The sequence below is a fragment of the Microdochium trichocladiopsis genome (assembly GCF_020744255.1).
Source record: "Microdochium trichocladiopsis strain MPI-CAGE-CH-0230 chromosome Unknown B0I36scaffold_1, whole genome shotgun sequence".
In the NCBI taxonomy this organism is placed as follows: Eukaryota; Fungi; Ascomycota; class Sordariomycetes; order Xylariales; family Microdochiaceae; genus Microdochium; species Microdochium trichocladiopsis.
The window spans coordinates 1,149,625-1,167,592 of NW_025763544.1; the positions used below are offsets into that span (position 1 = coordinate 1,149,625).

At 57.1% G+C, this 17,968-nt stretch overlaps 9 protein-coding genes across 9 annotated transcripts; 5 read left to right on the plus strand and 4 right to left on the minus strand.

Moving 5' to 3' along the window:
* Positions 1-305: 305 nt before the first annotated feature.
* B0I36DRAFT_357303 (ras family protein) lies at positions 306-1,285 on the minus strand (the record flags this gene model as incomplete). Its single annotated transcript, XM_046157778.1, has 3 exons — positions 306-677; positions 738-941; positions 1,010-1,285. The coding sequence occupies 3 exons, from the start codon at positions 1,283-1,285 to the stop codon at positions 306-308; spliced, it is 852 nt and encodes a 283-aa protein (XP_046017983.1).
* Positions 1,286-1,364: 79 nt separating this feature from the next.
* Positions 1,365-1,649, minus strand: B0I36DRAFT_3532 (uncharacterized protein). Its single transcript, XM_046157186.1, has one exon. The coding sequence runs from the start codon at positions 1,610-1,612 to the stop codon at positions 1,445-1,447; it is 168 nt and encodes a 55-aa protein (XP_046017984.1). The 5' UTR covers positions 1,613-1,649; the 3' UTR covers positions 1,365-1,444.
* A 442-nt stretch (positions 1,650-2,091) lies between these two features.
* Positions 2,092-2,726, plus strand: B0I36DRAFT_343753 (BTB/POZ protein; the record flags this gene model as incomplete). Its single annotated transcript, XM_046156193.1, has 3 exons — positions 2,092-2,267; positions 2,450-2,646; positions 2,716-2,726. 3 exons carry the CDS (start codon positions 2,092-2,094, stop codon positions 2,724-2,726), a joined length of 384 nt encoding a protein of 127 aa, XP_046017985.1.
* A 752-nt stretch (positions 2,727-3,478) lies between these two features.
* B0I36DRAFT_259071 (lariat debranching enzyme, C-terminal domain-containing protein) lies at positions 3,479-5,696 on the minus strand. The gene is made up of 3 exons (XM_046151097.1): positions 5,508-5,696; positions 5,334-5,435; positions 3,479-5,277 (listed from the first exon to the last, which is right to left on the minus strand). Exons 1-3 carry the CDS (start codon positions 5,559-5,561, stop codon positions 3,643-3,645), a joined length of 1,791 nt encoding a protein of 596 aa, XP_046017986.1. The 5' UTR covers positions 5,562-5,696; the 3' UTR covers positions 3,479-3,642.
* Positions 5,697-7,969: 2,273 nt separating this feature from the next.
* B0I36DRAFT_234506 (ASST-domain-containing protein) lies at positions 7,970-9,646 on the plus strand (the record flags this gene model as incomplete). Its single annotated transcript, XM_046149322.1, has 2 exons — positions 7,970-9,334; positions 9,395-9,646. The coding sequence occupies 2 exons, from the start codon at positions 7,970-7,972 to the stop codon at positions 9,644-9,646; spliced, it is 1,617 nt and encodes a 538-aa protein (XP_046017987.1).
* A 1,206-nt stretch (positions 9,647-10,852) lies between these two features.
* B0I36DRAFT_3596 (Glucanosyltransferase-domain-containing protein) lies at positions 10,853-13,075 on the plus strand. Its single transcript, XM_046158163.1, has 5 exons — positions 10,853-10,976; positions 11,163-11,236; positions 11,323-11,790; positions 11,895-11,954; positions 12,081-13,075. Exons 2-5 carry the CDS (start codon positions 11,198-11,200, stop codon positions 12,909-12,911), a joined length of 1,398 nt encoding a protein of 465 aa, XP_046017988.1. The 5' UTR covers positions 10,853-10,976; positions 11,163-11,197; the 3' UTR covers positions 12,912-13,075.
* Positions 13,076-13,238: 163 nt separating this feature from the next.
* B0I36DRAFT_357307 (Alpha/Beta hydrolase protein) lies at positions 13,239-14,451 on the minus strand (the record flags this gene model as incomplete). The annotated part of the gene is made up of 2 exons (XM_046157779.1): positions 13,239-13,839; positions 13,952-14,451. The coding sequence occupies 2 exons, from the start codon at positions 14,449-14,451 to the stop codon at positions 13,239-13,241; spliced, it is 1,101 nt and encodes a 366-aa protein (XP_046017989.1).
* Positions 14,452-15,340: 889 nt separating this feature from the next.
* Positions 15,341-16,012, plus strand: B0I36DRAFT_357308 (uncharacterized protein; the record flags this gene model as incomplete). Its single annotated transcript, XM_046157780.1, has 1 exon — positions 15,341-16,012. The coding sequence occupies one exon, from the start codon at positions 15,341-15,343 to the stop codon at positions 16,010-16,012; it is 672 nt and encodes a 223-aa protein (XP_046017990.1).
* Positions 16,013-16,364: 352 nt separating this feature from the next.
* On the plus strand, positions 16,365-17,919 carry B0I36DRAFT_234305 (ZPR1 zinc-finger domain-containing protein; the record flags this gene model as incomplete). Its single annotated transcript, XM_046149294.1, has 2 exons — positions 16,365-16,547; positions 16,624-17,919. The coding sequence occupies 2 exons, from the start codon at positions 16,365-16,367 to the stop codon at positions 17,917-17,919; spliced, it is 1,479 nt and encodes a 492-aa protein (XP_046017991.1).
* Between the last annotated feature and the right edge of the window lie 49 nt (positions 17,920-17,968).

Sequence of the window (17,968 nt, forward strand, 5' to 3'; positions counted from 1 at the left end):
CATGCTGCCCATTAAATAGAATTTCCGTCGTCGACGCCTTGAAAAAAAGACTCTGGCGGCGTGTGAACAATGTGCTTTCTAGAGCTCCTCACATGAGACCCTGCTCAATAGAGCGAAGGAGGTAAAAGACAATTGAGAAAAAGTAGAAGATGTCGTGGAATGCGTATATGCAGAAAATAGTCGTTACCATGGTAGTCTCAAGACACATTCGGCTTCAGCCTGAACGCACTGTTTGTTGAGACCCCGTGCGAATCGTCTTCCAGGCGGACCTGGCGTAAGGAATACTCATCTTTCCAGAGAGCCGCTCACAAGATTGTGCACCTAGACTTCTTCTTAAAAGCGCGGACGCCGGGCAGATGGGCGATTTCCTTGGGCGGCCCGCCAGACGATGTTGGCGCGGCAGCCATGGCGGCCTCGATGTTGCGGCGATCGTTTGCGACTACAGTGTTGATGGCACGCTCAAAGATTTCGTCGACGCCAGTCATTTCCTTGCTGCTGCATTCCATGTATTGCGCACCCATCTTCTTGGCAACTGCCTGGCCTTGCACGTCGGTGACAGGGGTGAGTCCTTGTGTCTTGAGCATCTCAATACATGATTTCTTGAAGCGGAGATCCGACTTGAGACCGACAAGGATCAAGGGCGTGTATGGGCAGAAGTGGAGGACTTCCGGGTACCACTGGTAAAGATGTCAGTATATTTGCATCATCAAAATGACGGGCGCCTGTTGTGGACCTACCTTGTCGAGGACGTTCTCGAGCGAGTTGGGGCAATCAATGGCGAAGCAGACGAATATGAGATCAGTCTCTGGGTAAGACAGTGGCCGCAGTCTGTCGTACTCCTCCTGGCCGGCTGTGTCCCACAACGCAAGCTCGACAGTCTTGCCAGTGGGCATATGTGTTGGGTAGGTGATGTAGTTCTCGAAGACGGTGGGCACATATTTCTTCACACATCCAGTCAGTTAGTGTTTGTCGGGCACTGCACAAGTGCTTGGCTTGAGCATGAACATACCTCTGGAAAGTAGCCCTGACTGTAGCTGATCAACAAACAAGTCTTGCCGCAGCCACCGTCTCCGACCACGACGATCTTCTTCGAGTATGAGGGGGCCTCCGTTGTCGTCGTGCCTGATGACTCGCGGCCGGTTGAGGCGCTCATGGTTGTGCTGACGGTGCCCTCGCTGGAGCGAGTGCTACGGTGGGTGGTTCTGCGATCGCTGTTGGTTGGCCGCCTCTGGATGCCATGGTCCTCTGAATTGCCGTAGTAGGAGGTGCGGTTGTAGGGCGCCATGAGGGGTGACCCACTGGAAGGGAGTGGTGCGCGAAGTTAGGATGTAAAGTTTGCCTCGAGGCAAGCAGGCGTGGCTGCGCGGTGCAGAAACGAGAGGCGACTGGAATGCGGGTGAGACTTGTCTCTCGAGACCCTTTCTGCGAAGTGGTCAGCCAGTGTCTACGTCGCGCGAGTCGAACTCCACTTGGCCGGCGGCATGCGGATGAGGTGGCGGCGCGTACAGTTGATTCGTCCTCGAGGGTGAATGCGATGCTCGTGAGCGGAGGAACAATGTTGTGGTTTGACGCGGTATGTATGGCAGGAGGAGCAGTGAGTTGGGTGTTGCATGCAGATGGGTGGGAGGTACTAATGGGGGAAACAAGCAGGGCGGCAAGACATCATGCAGGAGGCGCTGCAGGCTGTTGGCATCGCAACTGGGCGGCGCACCGCATGCATGGCACACCAGCGCACGCTGTGCCAGGCGCTTCCAAGGCACTGCCGCGCATGCTGGGCCTGGCCGGGGTGCGAGGTCAGTCAACAAACCGCCCTGTTGACGCGGCAACAAGCAGCAGCAGCTGCAACCCTGCCTCAAGGTGTGCTTGGTGCCCACCCCCACCTTCCTTGTGGGACACTGGCCTGTGCTCGCCACCCTGCCTTGGGACACGCATACATCTGCCACGCAAGACCGCTTTTTTCTCGTGTCGTGGACCCAGCCTGCAACACGGAACCCGCGGTTGATTACTTCACGACACTATTTGAACAGACTCCCTCTCCCGAGCAATCTTCCTTCTTCTTCTTTCGCAGGACGAGAGGACGACGCTGCAGCCATGGACATCTACGAGTCTCCCCCCAGCAGGTACATCACACTTGTGTCGAGCGATGGCTTTGAGTTTGTCGTCATGCGGGAGGCTGCCTACATCAGCCCAGCCATCAAAAGCATGCTCGACCCAAAGAGCCAGTTCTCGGAGGCGCGCACCGGCCGTTGCGTCTTTGAGGAGATCAAGTAAGTTTACAGTCCCGTCTGTTCTCAGTGTCGGTGTCGCAGCTCCTTTTCCCCCGCTCAAGGTCCTTGATGAGTTCAAATTATTTCGCTGTGTTCTTACTGACAGACCAAATGCCATGGTCTGCATGACACTCATCTACACTTGATCTGAGACCTTACCTCCACATCCCCGTCCTCACTAGCCTCCTTTGCTCCGGCGCGCCCCAAAAGCATGAGTCCCAAGCTAACTCGTTTCAAAGTGGCATGGTGCTTGAAAAGGTAGTCGAGTACTTCCATTACTGGTACAGGAACAGAGATCGTGAGGACGTCCCTGATATGGATATCCCCGTCGAGCTGTGCTTGGAGCTACTGCTCGCTGCGGATTATCTCGGTCTTGACAGTAAGTCACCAGCACTCATCGCTTTTCACCTTTTCTCCGCACACCACCGCTGACTTCTTCTCACCACAGAACCAACATGAAGAACTGCCCTTGCATATGATCGAACCATGTCAGATGTGTTGGAGCACCTAGGAGGCATGCGCACACTCTCGCAGCCGGTACCTTTGCGAGCCGTGGCTCACTGTCCGTGCGAGTAAACGGTGTGGTTACCAGAGTGTCCTCTTGACACAACAACGAAAGACGATCTAGATTGTCTGCATACTGGATAGTTGCACGCCATGTTTGCTTCCGGTACCGGCCCAGCGCAGTTTGCCTGTGGTAATAGTGCCTTATTCTGGCCAGGTGTTGACCAACGTCCCTCTGCCATGAACACGAACAGATGGATATACTCGTCGAAAGCGAGGGCCATGTTGTACATATGGTAAGCGAGCAGAGAAATTGACAAAGTTGTCGTCGTCGTGGCCGATCGCGGCTGTCAAGACTCGAAATCTCCCCTTTTGCATCACAATCTGCATCTATGCATCACCATTTTAGCATATGCGGCCAACCCTTCATCTCTCCCGTGGGTTGTTCGTCTATAACGGATGGAAGAATGATTGGCAGGCTGTCCTCGGACGGCTTGTCCTCTTGTCCCCCACACTCTGCGTATCTCGTTATTCTTCTGTCGAGAATGAGCTTTTTCGGAGGGGATACAATTTCGTGTTTGCCACACTCGGGCCCTTGCCCGGGCTGAAGTTCATATAGCTAGTGAGGTTGAGCACCATGCTCAAGCCAGCCAACTACTTTTGGATTCCAGCTAGTCACTAATAGACACGTCTGCAAAGTAAAACATGTCTTGTCTATCTCGTGAACCATGTGTGCATGGTGAGGAGCATCGACCATGCTCCAGGCGCCTGATCGAGTCATCACATCAGCGTGGTGTTTGGATATTTCCTCGTACTCCGTCCGATAATAGTCAAGGTTATGACAATGCTTAAAATGCTGTCCGTGCTCCTCTTATCTTCCTCGGCCACGCCCTCCTCGGCCTCGGCCCCTTCCACGCCCACCGCCACCATAACCACCACGACCACCGCCTCCGCCAAAACCTCCCCGACCACGCCCGCCGCGTCCGCCTCCTCCACCGAAGCCTCCTCGGTGTTCACTGGGTGGCGGACCTTGGGCCATCCGTTCCGCACGTTCCGCCTCGCTCGCGTCCCAGAGGTTCTCGATCCCTAGCAGCTCGCAGAACGCGGCGGTCTGGTTGTTCGTATACTCCTGCGGCTGGTAGTCGACGGTCTCCGGGTCCCCGTCCTGATGCGGCGGGGCCGTGATCTGAAAGTTGCGCGGGACGTCGAGCTTCTGTTGCGCCACGATGTTGGCATCGACCCACGCGCGTTCGGCGTCAATCTGTGCAGAGTAGGCCGCTTCGCCGAGGTCAGGCGGTGGCATCGCGCTGCGGTCGCCGAACACGAGTGAGGGGTGGAAGACGCGGGTGATGGCGAGCCATTCTGGGTCGTACTGGAGCTTGAAGCGGGTGTGGGTTTGAGCTGGTGTCGCGGTGTCCGTGTCTGTATACGAAGGTTCCGGCTGGTCGACGGGAGGGTAGGTGGCGAGGGCGGTGGAATCTAATGGCATCAAGCCTGCGAGCTGGATGCATTTGCGCCCGGGCAGACACTTGTCAAGGGCGACGAACCGGGTCGTAGTGTTTGTTATCGTTGGAGGGACTGGCTGTCCAGGTGGTAATTTTGGAGCCTGCGGCGCAGGTTTGGAAAACGACGCAGGTAGTTGGGCTCTGAGTGCATCAGGCACGGTAGAAGGGCCCGGGTCGGCAGCCACAACTACGGGTGGTTCCGTGGACTGTTCATTTGCAACACTGTCCTTGATCTCTGTGGTGGGAGCTCCTTCCTCCTCCTCATCGTCCATGTCCAGGTCTATCTCGTCCGGATTTGCGGAAGCCTCGACGTTGACATTGCTTGGTATCGCAGCCGATGCCTGCGCAGGCTCAGCAGACGTAGGGGCCCCGGCTGTATCTGCATTTGTGCTGTCTTGTACTGGGGCAGGGTCGTAGGTTTTGACGGCGGAAAACTTGCAGTGCATGTGAGCGGAGAACCAGTACGCAGGCCGTAGGCGGTCCATGACATAGGCCGCAGCCGGATTTCCCAGGCTGCCATCGTGGCTCTCCCGCTCAAAGTCTGGCTTCATGTTCCACAATGCTCTCGCATTACCATGGTTCTCGATCGCTCTCGGCCAGTCATGGCTCAGACCGACGTCAACCTGCTCCCTGATCTGGAGGAGCTTACGCACGTCCATCTCCCGGACGTGGTAGAAGCTCTTGATGTCGTCTTGACTGAACGGGAGCCTCTCATGGTGAGTCTTCCTGTAGTCAAAGCCTTTCCAAATCCCACTCATCCCTGCGATACGCAGGGGACCGAACCGCACGACGTTGGCAGCACCGAGGTAGTAGATGTTGGGGGCGACCCAGCCGCCATAATACAACTCCCAGAGGTAGCTGCTGGCCTCATGGTTGCCAGCTATGAAGATGGTGAGGAACGGCGCGACCTTGGTGCCATTGTAATAGGCCGGGAAGTCTCCGAGCTCGCGATACTTGGCCGGTACCGACATGACTGAGAGGTCAGCAGCATTGCGCACAGCCTTGGCGGAGGAGTCAGCACGGCACGTGCCTTGGGGCCAATAAGGAGTGCAATTACCTCGAAGTCACCGCCGATAATGAGTAGATCGACGCCATCCCATCCTCGAGCCTTGGCAGAGTTGGCGACGGAGGCATAGATGGCATCCAGAGTGCCGTGCCCCTACAATAGTCGACGGTGTGGGTTAGTCTCGGCCCAAACTGGCTTCTTGGACGATGGTGGGATGGTACTCACGCAGCCCTCGACTGCGACCCGGACGCCTTCGGTTTCAAATGTCCCGCTGTCCATGACGCTGGCAATATTGCTCGGTTGCGGCCGTCTTTGCGGCGCTGTGCTGTCTTGAGTCTTGGGAGAGGCCTTGCCGGCAGCGGTCTGTCATTGGTGTGTCGACGAGCCGTCGTTGAAAATTTTGTGGGGCGCTGCAAGGCTGCTCCTGCCACTTGGGCGCACGAAACACTCGGTGAGCATGGTGATAGGTTGGAGCAGGGCCGGCTCGCTGCCCCGTCTCTCACTGGAGCACAACCTCAGGCAGCCAATGCGTTCAACTGCAAAGGTCAGAAATTCCTTCTTCTAGGCACCCTCATGTCCGGACCAAGGGTGTGTATGAAGAGTGGTGGTTTTGGTGGAAGGTTGATTCGCCGCCGTGCCTGGTACGTTTTACGCCGTTTCTGCGCCAAAGATCGTCACAATTCCCAAGGGCCACCACGATGAGGCAACAAGACTGCTGAACAGATCCCTTGTTGAATGATAAACACCTCCCTATCCTTTACAAGACCGGCTGCACATCCTCGTCTCCGCAAGCTGCAGCACCGCAGAGTCTCACTTGGCTCGACGCTCGAACACTGACAATTCCTTGCAAAGGTGAAGAATCTGCGGCCCGACGTGACAAGAATCCAGCCTCGTAGGCACAAGCAGTTGCGGAGCACCAGCAGCCACATGTCGGCTGGCGAGCCGCTTGCACGAACCACCTCGCTAGCTGGGCCGCCCGAACCGGCGCGATGCTAAACTAGACATCGCCTGAATCGGCAGAGCTCCAGCCTGGGCTGCCCATGTGTATCTTAGTGCAATTTAGCGGCATGACAGGTCCACTGCGGGCTCCACGCCTTGCCCCTGTCACCTGCAGCAGGTGCACGTATATGGCCCTGTCCCTGCTCCAGCAACTCTCCGCGCGGGCCTCAGCAGGCATCCGACTGGGTCTTCCATCGGCTGTGTCGGCTCTCGAAGCTCCGTATGCCAAGGCGACGTGCAGGCGCGGTGGTTTCGAGTGAGCAAGCGGTCTATCATATCCCGGTGCTGCCCTTTTGCAGCGCAGACAGCCCTCGACGACTGCGCAGTCAGCTCTTGAAAGAACTGTCTGCACATCAGGCTGCGGTAAGGTCCGCCTGCAATGCAATTTTAGGTCGCGACCCGATTTGAGGGTATCAGTTCCGAGCCGCCGGGTGCCTGCGCCACGCTTGCGGGATTGCGCTAGATAGCGAGCGGCTGACTTGGGATTACCTTGGCAGGGGCAGGGGCGTCGGAGGGAGAATAGCCATTCGGATGCTGTGGGAATTAGAGTTCCAGTGGGCGGCCAGTCACTCGTTAAGCATAACGGTTACAGGCTGGCAGTTCCCACCAAAACGGATATCCCAGGTATCGCTCTGGCAGGCGTTGTTTCCTCGCGACAGCAAGGCCGGACCTGGACAGCCCATGTGTCTAAAGATGCTGGGTTGACAGCATGCGCAAACCGCCAAGCATGCTTGCAAGTGCTGACGGCGAGCAAGATTGTCGAGGCTGACGACAGCCCACACGCAAAAAGCTGGAGGTGGGGGAGAGCAGACATGAACTGTGGGCTCATCCACTGAGCGACAGGGATGGAATCCTAGCTGGGTCAGAGCCATGCTATGATTCCTTGGAGGCGCCACTGCTGCACGTCGTAAAAACGCTGCTCATTTTGCATACTTTATAGGTACTCCAGATAGCAGCCCCCTGCCTGGTATTTCTAGGACGCTGCTGGGCATGGTCGTGCTCGTAAGGCACGAGAGGCGAGACGCTCTGTCCCAAGGCCCACGACGACGCTTGTCTGCATGTAAGAAAGCAAGCAAGCAAGCGTGAACAGAACCTGGACGGCGCGCTTTGGAAATCATGTCAACTCCTTTTTGCAGATCAAGCATCGACTGGACACTTGCTGACCCCGTCGCCCCTCCCTCCATTTCCAGCCATGTGTCTCTGACGGAGCTGTCAAGCCACTAGAGTGGCCCATGGCTGCCAAGGCTCGCGAAGCAGGGGCGTCACAGCGAGGGCTGCTCCAGTCAGCTCGGGGTCAGGTCTTGGCGATGCGGCAGAAGTGGCCATTTCCGCAACAAATCTCACACTTTCAGCCATGGGCAAGAGGGCCCCCTCTTGGGTCCTTCCAGGTGCGCTGGGCTGTCCTGCTGTTGCCCATAGTTAATATACCTCTCCGGTTCTCGATTTCGTCTCACGCTTGGTCTTGCGTGATCGCTGGGGCTTCATCGCGTCTTTCTTCTTTGTTCTTTTACCAGCTGCACCATCAAACATCGCCATCTGCATGATCGGCGCCAGCCCTACGAGCACGCCATTTGACGCCTTCGGTCCCCTGGTTGTTGGTTGGTTCGGTTTCGCTGGACGTGCCCGCCCCGCCGTTGGCTGCCACCAAAAGCCTGGTGCGACTGATGACCTAGTACACGATGGTCGCCATGCCACTCCCCACGCTCCCTTCTTCGCTATTGTTTCAAGTGTCACTCCTTCTCGCCCAGATCACACACGTCGCCGCCGACGCGGCCGTGATAACTGATGCCGAGGCCTACAACCGCGGCGACTATGGCCAGTGGCCCACCCAGGCCTACCACACCTTGAAGATCAAGACCCCTCGGTGGTTTGTCCACCATTTTGACCGCGATCATGTCAGCCCAGAGACACACCTCTTCATGGCTCCCATCATCCCAGGGCAGAGCCGGACGCCCATGATCTTCGATGCGTCCGATCTCAGTCTTGTCTACGCCGACCCCAGCTGGGATGGCGGCAACGATGCCAAGATACAGTGGTACCAGGACAAGCCGTACTTGACTTTCTTCTCCGGCCAGGATTTCACCACCCATGCCAGCGGCGGTGGCGTCATGATTGACAACTCGTACAAGTCGGCCTTCAACATCACAACCGTGGGACTGCCCACAGGCGCGGACAACCACGAATTCCAGCTCACGCCAGACGGCGGGGCGCTCGTAAACAACTATCACAATATCGAGATGAACACCACCTCAATGGGAGGCCCCGAAAATGGACTGGTCAAGACATGTGCCTTCCAAGAGGTCGATATCTACACCAATGAGCTGCGTTTCTCGTGGAAAGCTCTGGATCACTTCAAAATCACGGAGAGCCTGGGCGATAAATACTACGACGACGTCGGTGGTTGGGACTGGTTCCATATGAACGCAATCTCAAAGACGCCCAAGGGTGATTATCTCATCTCCGTCCGCCATTTGAAGATGATTGCTTTGATCAGCGGCAAGGATGGGCACGTCATGTGGCAAATTGGTGGTGTCAACAACAGCTTCAAGGATCTCAGTGAGGGCCGTGCGACCAACTTCGGCTTCCAGCACAATGCACGATTCGTGGACGAGACCATGACCGAACTTACATTGTTCGACAACCAAGCCATGCACCCCAATTCGGAGTCGCCCGGTTGCAAGGAGAGATGCTCGCGTGGACTCCGCATCAGACTCGATTACGTCAACATGACCGCACAAGTGGTCTCGGAGCTGTGGCATCCTCATAGTGTGCAAGCTTGGGCCGAAGGAGGTTACCACCTCTTGCCCAATGGTCATGCTATGCTGGCATGGGGTGTTGTGCCGTCCTTTACAGAGCACGGGCCTCGGGGGGAGGTCTTGATGAACATCCAGAGCGCGGCGTGGAGCACCATTAAGGACGGTGGCGACCATATGTACAGGGTGTACAAGGCCAATTGGACAGGGACGCCAGAATGGGGCCCTAGCATTGCTGTCGCAGACTCGCTCGTGTGTGTCAGCTGGAATGGTGCCACCGAGGTCAAGCTGTGGGCGTTGGTCAGTCTTAATCGGCGCATGCCATGCTGTGGTTGATCAACTATACTAACGAAAATGTAGTACTCCGGCAACAAACGCACCGACGTCAATGTGCCAGCGACGATAGTCCACAAGAAGGGTTTTGAGACTTGTATTACGCGGCCTGCCAATGCCCCATTCCTCCGTGCCGAGGCTCTGGACAAAGACGGGAAGTCACTTCGCGAGACTCAGGTTGTCGAGGTTCCTGAAGGTCGGCTAAGGCCCGTCGGCCTGGGACCCCGGCACCACCACCACCACCATAACCATGCTCACGCACGTGGTTTTACCCCATGATTTTTGTTTTTGATGATCCAGCGGACAACTTGTTGTCATTGCTACGGGAAAGGGAAAAAAGTTATCTCATCTCACTTGGACGGACGGTTCACTTCTCGAGGCATTTCCGGAGCGCTGCGGGCGAACCAGGTGTCGACTTGCCACTTCGCCAAGTCATGGCATGCACCAGATGGGCTATTTTTCATTTGCACATACTGTTTTCTCGGGCCTTACTGCGGATACCCTTCCATTTCTGTGCCGAGTTTGAGCACCTTGCTATTTTCGGGCGTCGGGACATTGTTGTCAAGCATTTGCAGGATTGAAATATGAAAACCACAGATGAAATAAAACTGATGGCCAATCTGCCGACGACTGAATTTGTACAGCTGATGAAAGAAATGTGCTTCTGAAAGCAAGTTAGCGGCACGGACGCAGCACTCAACGTCTGGGTGCCACTCTTTGGCACCCTGCCATGACATAATGATCAGCACAGCGTGCGTCCTTAGCGCACATGTTGAGTGGTTGTCAGACAACCACCACGTTTTATAATCCTGCTTGTCGGAGGGTGTCATGTCTGCTGTCAGCCTGCCCCGCCGGAGGATGTCCTCCTGTTTTATATTTCGTTCTTGCTGTCTTGTGGATTACAAAGTATGCAACGCAGTCTCTATCCGTGTGCACGCCTTTTGTCTGACGAACGTGGACGTCGCAACACCATTTTCTCATTCACTTTCAACACATTACCCTCGAACGCTCTGCAGGACTCCGAGGTTTCTCCGAGGCCCTGATGAGACTGCTACTTCCTCTGATTAACGACGAGTTCCAGACAAATCACATTCGAAGAGTTGAACTGCATCAATCCAAACGAGCAGATCGGGAAAACCTGTTCTGAAAGGATCGCGAACGAGGCGTGCTTGAAACGTTGCAATGGAGCCTATCACTATTCGCGGGCGGTACATGTACCGCGGGGACACAAGGGTACGTCTAAGTCTACGCTTTGGCTCTCCAGAGTACAGCCAGGCAACGCTGCCTCCGGGAAAGGACCGCGCAATCACGAGATTGGCGACTCTATCGCCGTCGTCCTCTACTAGCTTTCTCACCAGCATTGATTCATCGTTCAGTCTCTTCCCATGGAAACCTCGAATATGTGCTGACATTTCCCAACCGAAGTTCCTCATCAATGGCGTCGTCTATCAGCTTTATAATCAAAATGGCAGCAGCAACAGCCCGGCGAAAGCGTCATCGGGATCGTTGCCCCCGCGGTCGCGTGACCCGCTGGCAGACGAGAACTTGGCGCAGCTAGAACGTTATTTGCCGCTCTTCAAGGAGCTGGACCTCAACGTGCTGTTCATTTGTAAGTCCCCCTGCACACCTCTGACTACTGAACGGGTTTCGTCGGTGGCGGACATCGCGACTAGCTCAGTTGCTGTCTTTTGCATAAGGGTGGGTGGTGGCTGGCGTGTGTGTTAGATCTGTGACGTGTGGACGTGCAGCGAAATAGCTGGGCTGGGCTGACTCTGTCTTTCACGGCGGTGGAAAGACTGGATCGATCCGAGCAAGAATCACAATGCTGCGATGAAGCTGCTCGCTGATGCAGGAATCTACGTTCTCGTTGTAAGCCATACTCCTTGTCGTTTGCCCTGCACCCAAACCCCCGAAAACAATCTGGGAACGAATACTAAAGCGCCCAAAACCACCAGGCCATCGCCGACCCGAGCCACGCGATTAATCGTGCCTCACCAGTCGCATCATACACGGTAACCAACCTACAGCACTACTTCCGCGTCGTGGACGACATGGCACGCTACAGCAACACGCTGGGACTCGTCGTCGCGAACGAGGTCGTCAACGATCACCGGTCCACGGCGGCCGTGCCGCAGGTCCTGCGGGCCGTGACGCGGGATCTGAAGCGCTACATGCGTCTCCATGCCGAGCTTGACGGTGAGGATGCCGTGCGGGACAATCAGCGCGGAGACGAGGCAGGCAACAGTGCCCTCGCGGGCGAGGCGCGGCAATGGACAAGACAGAAAATATCAAGTCCGGGGATGGGGAGGAGGAGGCGCGTCTTGCCGCTGGGGTACTCGGCGCCTGATGTGGCCATGCTGCGCGTGCCGATGTTTGAGTACTGCATCGCCGGCCCGGAGGAGGAGGCTATGGACTTTTACGCGGTGAGCAACACAAGAGAGTCTTTTTTCGGCTCGATCATCTTGCTCCCCAAACGGGGTCATGCTGTTATTGTCCGGATTGCTGATCCGGTGCATGCGGCGGGCAGTTTAATAACTTCTCGTGGATGGGCGAATCCTCGATCGAGATATCCGGCTGGAATCACCTCGTAAGTCATCCTCCTTCTCACAGTCGCCATACCAGTCATGCGTTTAAACACCTTCTACCTTCTCTACTTTGACTAGTCCTCCTTTCAGTTCTATTCTAACCACCTCCTGCTTCGCTTTGTGTCCAGGAACGAGCGTTTTCTAGGACACCGGTGCCGGTTTTCTTCTCAGAGTATGGCGCCCAATGCGGCAAACCCCGTATATTCCGGGAGACTGCCACCGCGCTGTACACTCCCGCCATGACTCGCACGTTCTCGGGAGGGATAGTGTATGAGTTCCTGATGGGCAAGAATTTGTACGGGCTGGTGAAGTTGCGGCGGCTGCGGCCCCGTGCTATTAGTGAGGGCCACGCAGAACGACTAGACTCGGAAAGAGAGGAGGCGAAGAATACGCAACAGAGCACAGAAGCCAGCCAGCCAGGTCTGGGCAGCATCCAAACCCACGTGAGCGACCAGAAGGGCGAGAGCAGCGAGAACGTTCCTGTCGCCGAGGACGACAAGGGCTCGGTCCCCAGGACCGGACTTGGCGGCTACGTGGAAGCCGACAGGAATTCAGACGATGCGGGCGTCATCGAAGTCCTTCAGAAATTTCCCGATTTCGAAAACCTCCGGAAGGCCCTCATCGCGTGTCGGCAACTCCGGAACCCGCCACCCGCGCTCCCTTCACCAAAACTGGAACGCCCTATTATCGACAGCGATTCTGGTGACTCTGCTGTGGACAACTCCGCGGCAGGAAACCGCGAGACGACTGGAGGCCAGCCGACAGCTACAGAAATGCCTGCAGTGCTCACGAGGCCGGCTTTCCCACCGATGAGCCGCTCATGGCTCGCGAACTCGGAAATCCCGCCCAGTCCGCTGGACTGGACCGAGGTGAAGGCGCAGATCATGGCTGATGGGGAATGGGTTGATGTGGCCGAGCTTGTGGCTGGGATGAGTCTCGGTGGGAATAGTGATGATTGAGGAGGAGGCTGGGGTTCGCGATAGGCACGGCAACCACGGGATGGGAACATGAAGTGATCAGATAATTGTGGACGAGGTTGATTTGGAAAATGCTATGATGGCGGTGCTACACGACCATAGCGTGACCTCTAGCTCTGGACGTCGGAATGATGCTCAGGAGTACTATACAAGTCTATGCGAAATAGATGAGTGGAAATACGAAAAAGAAACACATCTCATCCAGAACAAGCTAATACAAGTCGCCAACGCCACAAAATGCCCGCTCATGATTATCTTACACGACAGCGCTAACAATCCTCCGTTCTTTCTTCTCCCAGCGGTTGTCCCTCAGAGCTGCTCCAAGAATCTGAACAGCTTCTCGGCGCCAATCTCCCACATCGTATCGTTCTGCAAGTGGTGCCCAGCACCAGGGACATAAGCCAGCTGAACGCCATGGCCTATGTTGTCCAGCTCTGACCCAGTAGAAGCCGCCACCGTGGAGCCAGAAGAACTCAAGGGCACGACCGACTCCGAATCCGTGCCCTTGATCTCTCCCTTGGCCACGAGCTCTGAGTACGCGGCGCGGAACGTGCTGGCCGAGTTCTCCTGCACCTCGCGCGTCATCATCTTGTCTCCCGTGCCCGCCATGATGAGCACCCTCTCAGCACTGCTGCTGCTGGTGCTTGACTGGCCCCAGCCGGTGATGCTGCGCAGGATCTTGCGCGGGTCGGTGAAGGGCAGGAGCATGCCGAGCGGCCAGAGGAAGGACTCGTAGCGGTTCAGGTGCCGCGTGAACTCCTGGAGGTCGGCGTCCGGGTAGTCGTCGCTGAAGAAGGCCCGCCTGACGAGGAACGGGTGGGAGAGGGGCGAGTTTGAGTGCCACCCGTGGATGAGCATGCGGATCGAGAACCAAGGGTCGAAGCGCGCCCAGTTCAGATAGACCTTGTAGCTGTGCACGGGGTGAGATTTGTGTAAGCTCTTGTACTGAAGAATTTCCCTCTGTGCTCGGGGAAGAATTCGGACGCGTGACAAAATGGAGGGGAAAAAAAAAGCCGACTTACGACCCAGTGCCAGGCACAGCACCCAGCAGAGCGAGCCCTTTGACTTTGACGTCGCCCTCGTTGAGCAGGAACTGGCTCAGACCGCCACCGCTCGAATGGCCCACGAGCACGACCTGCGAGTTCTCCTTTTGCTCGACAGCCTTGATGCCCGCGAGAAGATCGTCCCCGAGGTCCCGCTTGGTCACGGTGTAGAGCATCCGCAGGAACGACGGATGCCAGGAGTTGCCGTGGCCCCTGGTGGAGATGGCATAACTGGTGATGCCCCTCGCGGCAAGATAGCGCATGTAAGGAGTCCACATCCAGGCGCAGCCCATGCCGCCGTGGGCGAAAACCACAGGTGGGAAGCTGGGGTTCCGGTCGGAGGGTATGGAGGAGAGAATCTCGATGTCGCCGTCGGGGGTCTTGATGAACTCCCGCTCGAGACCCTTTGGCGGGGGCGGGACCGGACCGGATGGCCTAGTCCAGTGGATGTAGTCCCAGCTCAGGTAGAAGTTGAACATTGTGGACTGCTTAATGGGTGTGAATGCAGTGATATTGATATCTGGCTGGTCTTTAAAGGTGCTCTTCAATGTTTGGTTGGGCGTGTGTATGCCGGTGTGTATGCGTGATATCTGCACCAAACCACATGTGCATCGTGGTGGTTCTTCTTATAATCCCAGTCAGAAGCCGGGACGGAATAAGGCGGGAGAGAACCGGAGCAGGCTATGGCACGAGGGTGCCCGGAAGAGTCACCACCGGAGCTGGCCGCGACCAAGGGCAGCACAGCTGAAGACGAGGCGTGCTTGGCAGAGAGGTGCCAGCCTTTGGGAAAGCAGGTCTCCGGGCCTAAGCTTCGAGAAGGCATCACCCAGGAAGCCAGTGGCTGGACAAGGCTGAGACCTGATTTGACCCTTTGCTCTGGTGCTGGAACGTAGCATTTGCGGCTGAAGGGGCATTCTTGGGAGAACCGGCCGCTTCAAGTCCCACCAGCTCATGACACCACATGCACGGTCTCGGCACGGGTGGCTTTTGGCTGGCAGTTGGCAGGTGGGTAAGGACAGGCAATCTATTTTAGGACAAGAGATCAAGGTCGCCGACAAGCTCAACCATAATGCCCATCTGTGGAAGGCGTCGTCGGGAGTTGCACACTGAACCAAGACCCTGGAGCAACGTTTCTGCAGCCCTGCTGACCCTGCTGATCCCTAGGATCCCCTTGGCAGGCGTGGTGGGGCGCCTGCAATTGGAGATCCCCAGCCAGCCGCCCTCAAGGTTTTCTGCCATCGCCAAACCAAGCAGGCACAACGCGTCTGCTTGCATCTCATCCCAAGGCGCAACTTGACTCTATCTCGCATCCATCAATACGATTTCCCGCTAGCCCGACCTTTCCCGCGCAGGACGTCTTCGCTCGCCATGGCCGCCGCCACAGAAAACCTGCCGGCCAGCCTGGTCTTCCTCACCGACGCCGCACACCTGCTCGCGTCCTCCAGCCCACAGATTTCCGCCCATCTCATGAGCCAGCGCAACAGCCTCATGACCAGCACCGGCCTCGTCGTCTCGGATGCCCAGCGCCAGCACGCTTGCACCGCCTGCGGCCACATCATGGTGCCCGGCCGCGCCGACGTCCTCAGGCTCGATGCCCACAAGGCTGCTCTCCGCAAGCGTACAAAGCCGCGCCTGGGGCCTGCCTCCAGGAAGCCGGCCCAGTCCAGCTCTTCCTCGTCCCATGGTGCTGGTGGTCGGAAACGGCTGGACTGTGCCATGTGCACGAGCTACACAGACATCGCAGTCCCTCCAGCCCCCAAGATCAGCAGGCGCCGGCCTGCCACGGCTTCTCATGCCAGCAGGGCTGCCGCCTCTGCTGCGAGCGCTTTAGCGCCTAACGCCACGACCACATCTGCTGCTACTGCCCGCGCGCCATCCCCTGTCATGGCATCGGAACCTGCAAAGTCGTCGGTCAACGCCAGCAGCAAGAAGCGCGCCAAGAGCCGGAAGCAGGGCCTCCAGGCTCTTCTGCAGCAGTCTCGCTCGTCGACACCCCAGTCCGGCCTGGGGTTGAGCTTAGCTGACTTCATGAAAAAGTGAAGCTGCGTCACCGGCCAACAATGGCATTCATCTCCAAGCCCACCGACAGGGAATATTCTCGAAGGCTGCGGCGCCTTCCCCAACTGTGGATCCCCGGTCTAGGCGCTGAACCCTGCCGATGACATACCATCGCGCGACCCCGCGGCGCTACCCAAAATTGCCCCTCCAAAGTTTTTTTCTCGCCATGTCGCCTAGTTGATAAGCATTGCACCGTCGACAGTCCCGCCAGCACGTTGAGCTTGCGATCGCATACCCTCATCGACAGTCCCTTGCTTGACTTTCTTGAACATTATCGCAAGGTATTCGACATTCAGCGACGGACATACAGTATATCCCTGCCTCGCTCTCCACGATGTCCGCGTCCGAAGACAAGGCCACCTTGGCGCCCGATTTCTTTCAGAAGATTGGCGATAAGGCTAGCCAGCTGAACGGCACTCCTGCCGTGAATGGTGATGCGCCGAACCCTGAAGGCGAAGACGATGACGGGAGAATCGTCGAGCAGATTGAGTCTCTGTGCATGAACTGCCACGAAAATGTGAGCTACTCCTGTCACCAGACTCGATCATCATTCGCAAGGAAATCGAAACTAACAGTTCACCTCGTCGGCTAAGGGCACAACCCGCATGCTTCTGACCGCCATCCCATACTTCCGCGAAGTCATCGTCATGTCCTTCTCCTGCGACCACTGCGGCTTCAGCAACAACGAGATCCAGGCCGCCGGCACGATCCAGCCCAAGGGCTCGAGCTACCTTCTGCGGTTGACCGCCATGCCTGACTTTGAGCGCACAGTCGTCAAGTCCGACACCGCGATCGTCAAATTCATCGAGCTGGATATCGAGGTCCCCCCCGGCCGTGGCCAACTCTCCAACGTCGAGGGTCTCCTTTCTAGCATTGTTGATGATCTCGAGCTGGGACAAGAGGCGCGCAAGGAGCAGGCTCCTGAAGTGTACGAGAAGATTGCCGAGGTCATCGCCAAAGGCCGTTCTATGCTCGCTGGCGAGTCGTTCCCTTTCCGTCTGTCAGTCGACGATCCGGCTGGTAACTCTTGGATTGCGCCCAACATGAGAGACGGTGTCGGCAAGTGGGAGAAGCGCGACTACCTGCGCACGCCAGAACAGAATGAGGCTCTTGGTCTGGGCGCCACAGAATCTGCAGAACCTACTGGCCCCAGCAACGAGCTTGGTGCTGATGGAGAGATCATCCCCGACCAGGTCTATGCCTTCCCCGCGACCTGCCCTGGCTGCATGCACCCGTGCACGACGAACATGAAGATGGTCGACATCCCGCACTTCAAGGCGGTCATCCTTATGTCCACAGTCTGCCACGACTGTGGCTATCGATCCAACGACGTCAAGACGGGCGGCGAGATCCCTGCGTTGGGCAAGAAGATCACCCTGCGAGTTGAGAGCGAGGAGGATCTAGCACGCGACATTCTCAAGAGCGAGAGCTGCGCGCTTGAGTGCCCCGAGCTGAGCCTTCAGGTCAACCCGGGCACACTGGGTGGCCGCTTTACCACGGTTGAGGGCCTGCTTACCCAGGTGCGCAACGACCTGCACAACCAGATCTTTGAGGGTGGCGAGGGTGGTGATTCGCTCGAGAGGCAGGAGCGCACACGGTGGACCGAGTTCTTCGACACTCTGGACGAGGCGATTCGTGGCGAGAGGAAGTTTACCGTCATCCTGACGGACCCGCTGGCGTCGAGCTATGTTCAGAAGGCCGTCGACCCGGATCAGGTTGACCCGCAGATGACGGAGGAGGACTACGAGCGGACAGAGGAGGAGGAGGAGGACCTGGGTCTGCTCGACATGAAGACCGAGGGTTATGAGAAGGGGCATGCGGAGGAGCAGGCTGCTCTCGCCGCGGCAGCGACGGCTGAGAAGGAGGATACCCCTGCGCCGAGCTCATGATAGATACCCCACTGGACTGAACAGAAATTAGTCGTGAGGAAGATGGGAC